Raw genomic sequence first — 5,418 nt, forward strand, 5'->3', positions numbered from 1 at the left:
TAATCTCACTGAATGAAAGATATTTCAAAACTGAGGCGGTGCTGAACATGGCATTGCTTCAACGAGAAGGCACTGTGCACATCTGGCATCGGTAATAAAAATATAACCACTATTCTGTAGGCTTAATACAGTAAACCAATTGGTGGCAACATCCCAGCACTGTGCAAACATCATATGAGGTGAAATGATGAAAGGTGGGAGAAGAAATATGAGACTCAACAGGAAATTGGGAGTTGGAGAAGAAAGCTCCAAAGAAAACTCTATAAGAAATTCTGAATCAATGAGACCAGCTTTCAGAAGTCATAAATAAATTGCTTACTTTGTCAGTTTAGAATGAAATACAACAGCCTGAACGCTGTTAACGTTCAGCTTCTAAGAAGAGCAGGTAGTGATTTTCACAAGAATGAATAAAATCAACTTCCATCCTACAAAAATACGGCCCCTTCTCATGCTAGGCTACTAGGCTACTCATCTAAAACTCAGATTTTTGTATTGAAACACAAACCTAACTCATTTGTTCTAGTGGGAAATGCACATGGGAGCTAAATCTGCACAGGAAATGAATGACTGAAGTCACCCACTCCTTGTCAGATCAAGCTCCTCCCTGGAAACCACGACCTCTGCCTCTGCCACGGCCTCGGCCTCTTCCACGACCACGACCTGTTACAGACAAGTCTAATAATATAAGAGAATGCCAGATTCCAGAAAAAACAAGCCAACCATTCCCAGTAACAACAGATGCTCAGATACCTCGACCACGGACAAACCCATCCATAGGACCTGCATTTGTATCATCATAGCCCCCAACATCTTGCACTGTTTCAACTCCACCACCATAGCCACCCCGACCACGCCCCCTGAACCCACGGCCCCGGCCTCGCCCACGACCTCGACCTCGACCTCGACCTCGATTCCACCCTCCATCAAATCCATTGAAATCCCCTCCAGCTATATTTCCTGCCCAACACACAGCAGACATGCTTTCTTCAAAAATAGCATCTCACAAGTTAACATCCTGAACCAGGATAACAGCATGTAGGTTACTCTACCTCTTCCTCTCCCACGGCCTCTTCCTCGCCCTCTTCCCCTTCCTCTCCCCCCTCGAGGTGAACCTTCTGTAATCCACAATTTACAAATCCAAAAGGCTTATAAGAACACCAAGAACTCAAGAAATCCTCATCTTCAAAACGTGATGGAATTTGAAGTTGCATTTCACCTCCATCTTCAAACTCTGTCAAGGGCTTCACAAGCTCTGCTGGAAGAGGTGGCTGATAGCTGCCAAACATCCATGAGCCATGCAAGAGTCAAAACCATCTGGTCAATAAGCTACATAACGCCAATCCAAAGAAACATACAAAATAGTTGTGAAAATAGTAGTAATACACAAAAGCATACCCCGTGGAGGTGGTATCCAATTCTTTGATGGACAGAACAATTGTAATCATAGAGACATGGCGAGTTTGCTCCAACCTACAATAACAATGCCAGTTACTAACTCATCACATGCATAACTTCTTGTAGCCCTAACCATGTAGTTCATGGTGACTACTCACGGAAGAAGCCCCTCTTCTAAAGGTTCCCAAGTATCAGTTATATCAGTTGAGCCAATGGTTGTAATTTGATGTAGCCCTGCAACTCTTCTCTGCAGGATGCAGTCACAGAAGATTGCTAGTTATAAACAAGACCATACAACAAAGCCAATGCACAAAACCAGCACCAATGCTTCAAACCCGCTGCAACCTTGATGATTTCAGCTATTGTCACAGTTTTGTTAATTGCTCGTCCCATTGCCTTCAGTACAATCTCTGGCGTTGCCTTATCCTGCACCAGCACACAAAAGCTTTACTACAATTAAACTTGCCAAAATGAAAACAGAGAGACCACAGTTACAGTTAATTTAAAGCTTGCAATGAACATCCAGAGGATAAACAAGTCAAAGCATGTGGTAAATCCAGAAGCATCAAATCGGAAGCTTTCGGTACTCTGAAGCTTTCTGTACCGAACCACAATTAAGACAGAAATATAACTTTGGCAACAAAGATGCCTGAAGTTTGATAGAATCAGGTTCACATTCACCTTTCCTTTAAGCTCTTAGCTCAGGTCCCCAGTAAATTTACCCAAAGGGACAGAGAATCACTATAACATTCTAGCTTGATCCATAAACAACTGGTACCCTGTCAAAAGGGCCATGGTTCAAAAATAGACAGCATAATGACATCAAATAGCGAGTTGAAAAGTTGTGGAGCAGTGCCAAACATCAAGCAAACAAGCACGGCAAAGAATCTAAGTCTTTCCAACAGAAATCCTTGACATGAAACTGACTGATATAGAGCCCAAAGGAGCCTGACCATAGACCAAATATTTGGGCATTATAAGCACAGGAATATAGATGAGCCACAGCCAGGTTATCTTGGCCCTAGTCTGAAGCTAGTTATTTGTAATCAGTCTATTCTTAATCCTATCCAGAAGACTCTCTCTCAATATAAGTTTAGCTGCTTAAGCAAATTGACTTTGAAGAACCACAGGTAAACAACAGAACTTATAAGACGATGTAGACAAGTGCACAAAATTTCCAGTAACAGCCTTGATATTTCTACGAGGCAAGATAGACAAGTGCACTAAAATATACCAAGACTCACTAATGCAAGTCCTAAAACTCCTGGAAAGTCGTTCTTGATTTTCCAGTGAAACTAACATTGGCCTCACAACTATTTCCCACCACCACAAGCACAGATCTAAAGGGGAATTCTTCACGCACCCTAATAAATCTCTATGCAGAGTAAGAAAACTACCCTCTGCAAGTTAAAAGAGCAAAGAAACAAACTCGTGCAAGTTAAAAGAGCAAAGAAACAAACTCTGCAAACTTCACAAATGACGAACATCCCAGACAAGAGAAATGAAAATACAATTCTGGATCACTATTTTCCAATCAAGCATTTGGTTTCATAATTCCTATAGTTTCCTCCTCACTCTCTTTGAAGCCTGTCCAGTCTCATTATTTCTACTTGAGTTTCCCCCTTGCTGAATGCATTGGAACTGAATAGAGTTTGGCGGCTAGCCCCTTAAGCCTTGACCTTGTACATACACTCATCTAACAACTATCTTACATGTGTCACCATTGAATAGACCAATGAGTGGTTGAGAGCTGTTATGCCAGTCAGAGCTCTGATCTTGTGCTATCCACTGGCCCTTGAATTGAATTTTGTATAGCATACACAAGGCGATTGGGCATATAATGCTTCATAGTTGTAGATACCCTCTTGATAAATTGTTGTAGGTACCCCCTCTGATTTCCTCTTCTCCCGTACCACCAGTACGTAGAAATAACACACTAGACATTCAAGGGCTATGAAACCCCAATTCTATTTCACAACTCTGATAAAATATCTCCAGTACATGTACATGTGTGTGAGGCCCCTACATTGAAATCCATTGAAGTCTATTTAAATTACACAGTACAATCACACGCAGTGCCTCTGTACAGATTGAGTTTCCCCTCCTCCCCGTCACACACACAAAAACATGTAACATGTTGCGGGCACAATTTCTCTGTCATCAAATCCATAGATTATCAGAGCTCAACAAAAGAGTGCAGAATGACATCATAGAGGGAGATCTGCGCACAAAGAACTGTAGAATCTCAAAACCCTCGGGTCAAAAACCCCAGCTTGGAGCAGATGCAAAACGGCAAAACATGAGTAAGGCACAATTTCCCTGTAAACAACTCTAACTATGCGGTAAGACGCGCACGGGAGACCATAAATTCCAAAACGGGACGGGCAAAGCACCTGGAGGAGGGAGGTGGCGTAGGTGATGTAGTTGCGCATCTTGCCCTGCGTGGTGATGCGGATCTCGTTCTCGCTGATAGGGGTGTCGGCACGAGGCTTCTCGACGCGCTGGTAGCGATCCATGGAGAGGCAGAGGTCTCTTGGGCCAGGGGGCGGGCGGGCGGGCGGGTGCGAGGGGCGGGGCCGGGGGCCGGGGGAGGTGAGGAGGAGACTACGAGCACAGTTGAGACGAAGCAGTGGAGGAAGAAGTCTCGAGAAGAAGGACGGAGGAGGAGGATATGGCGAGCAGATACGGCACGCGGCCCCGCGCTCGCAGATGTGGAAGCTCCCGGCCTGAAACGACGACGCAGAAAAGAAAACGATTTGTGACGATGGGAAAAATTTGTGCTAAAGAAATTTGGTACGGTGACGAAGAAGAAGTAGAAGAAAGAAAGAAGCTCTCAGAAACGAGGGGAAAAAAAGGGTTTTTTTATTTGCCATTTCATTTTTCTGGAGAGCCACGTCATCGGTAGTCTTCTGGCCCCACATCCTCATTAGGTTCAGACCCTTTCAAAGCCTTAGGGTTTCCTTTCCCCCTCTCTCCTCTCTCTCTTTCCTCTCTACCCCCCACCCTTCTCTCTCGTTCCTCCTACCTTACCCTTAAAAGGGAGCTTCCATTCACTTCCTCCTCATGCCAAAAGTTCAAAATGGGGGGGGCACACGAAGCCTCCGATGGGGTGGTACCTCACTAGCTATTACAGGAGTTGTGTACCTTGGGTGTGCAAGTCCAAACCTTGAGTCGACTGTTGCCGAAAGATATATTTGCCTTCTGATAAAGAAAAGGAAGAAGCTTCTAGCATGCCATGGTATGCATCCATGTCATAGCTAGGAATTGTGCAATTTCACAAATCCAAGAGCTTCCTCAATTAAACACTAGCGTTGCCGCTTCGTGGAAGCTTTGCTACCCAAAGTGACAGGTGAAGTTTCCATGCGATAATCCATCTCATCTTTCTCTCTCTGTTTCTAATTTTTTTCTTCACACACACACACTCTCTCTCTCTCTCCAATTCCCTATTTCTAATTCTCTCTCTCTACCTTCAATTTTAGTTTTTTTCCTCCTCTCCTGGCTCTCTCTCTCTCTCTCTCCTTGCTTTTCTTCTCTCTCTCCCCCTTTCTTCTTCTCCTTCTTCTTCTTCTTTCACTTTCTTTCCCCCCCTCAATCTCTCTTAAAGTATGTGAATTTTATCTTTTCCTTACATATAATTCTCTCTCTTTATGTTCATATTCTCTCTCTTCTCCTCTCTCTCCCCTTTTATTCTCTCTCTCTCTCTGCCCCCTTTTCTTCTCCCCTTGCTCCTCATTTTCTTTTTTTTTCTTCTCTCCCTCTCTCTCTTTTAAATTTTATCTCTCTCTCTAAAAATATTTAAATTTAGAAAGGACTTTTCTCTTTCCTCTTTTTCCCCATCTCTCTTCCTCTTTCTTCTTCTTCTTCTTCTCTCTCTCTCTCCCCGCTTTTTTCTCTCTCTTCCCCCTCCTCTCTTTTCGTTCTCTCCCTCTCCTCTTTTTTCCTTATTTCTATTTTTCTCTCTCTTCATTCTCTCTTTAAATTTTTTTCTTTTCTTTCTTTTAAATTTTATCTTTCCTCTCTCTC

At 43.4% G+C, this 5,418-nt stretch overlaps 1 protein-coding gene across 1 annotated transcript; it reads right to left on the reverse strand.

Annotated features, from left to right (window-relative positions):
• Positions 1-291: 291 nt before the first annotated feature.
• LOC148022836 (Alba DNA/RNA-binding protein) lies at positions 292-4,207 on the reverse strand. Its single transcript, XM_087695763.1, has 8 exons — positions 3,789-4,207; positions 1,741-1,821; positions 1,554-1,642; positions 1,396-1,470; positions 1,217-1,275; positions 1,050-1,115; positions 751-957; positions 292-660 (listed from the first exon to the last, which is right to left on the reverse strand). The coding sequence occupies exons 1-8, from the start codon at positions 3,909-3,911 to the stop codon at positions 593-595; spliced, it is 768 nt and encodes a 255-aa protein (XP_087551889.1). The 5' UTR covers positions 3,912-4,207; the 3' UTR covers positions 292-592.
• Between the last annotated feature and the right edge of the window lie 1,211 nt (positions 4,208-5,418).

Source organism: Lygodium microphyllum, chromosome 16 (assembly GCF_053477565.2).
Source record: "Lygodium microphyllum isolate KBCC chromosome 16, Lygodium_microphyllum_v1.1.10, whole genome shotgun sequence".
In the NCBI taxonomy this organism is placed as follows: domain Eukaryota; kingdom Viridiplantae; phylum Streptophyta; class Polypodiopsida; order Schizaeales; family Lygodiaceae; genus Lygodium; species Lygodium microphyllum.

Excerpts from the sequence above, each read along its gene's own strand:
- LOC148022836 (XM_087695763.1), bottom strand. The coding sequence starts at position 3,911 with ATGGATCGCTACCAGCGCGTCGAGAAGCCTCGTGCCGACACCCCTATC. Across the intron at positions 1,276-1,395 it reads TTGGATACCACCTCCACGGG|CTATCAGCCACCTCTTCCAG; the intron begins GTATGCTTTTGT and ends GATGTTTGGCAG. Across the intron at positions 1,116-1,216 it reads GACAGAGTTTGAAGATGGAG|AAGGTTCACCTCGAGGGGGG; the intron begins GTGAAATGCAAC and ends TGTGGATTACAG.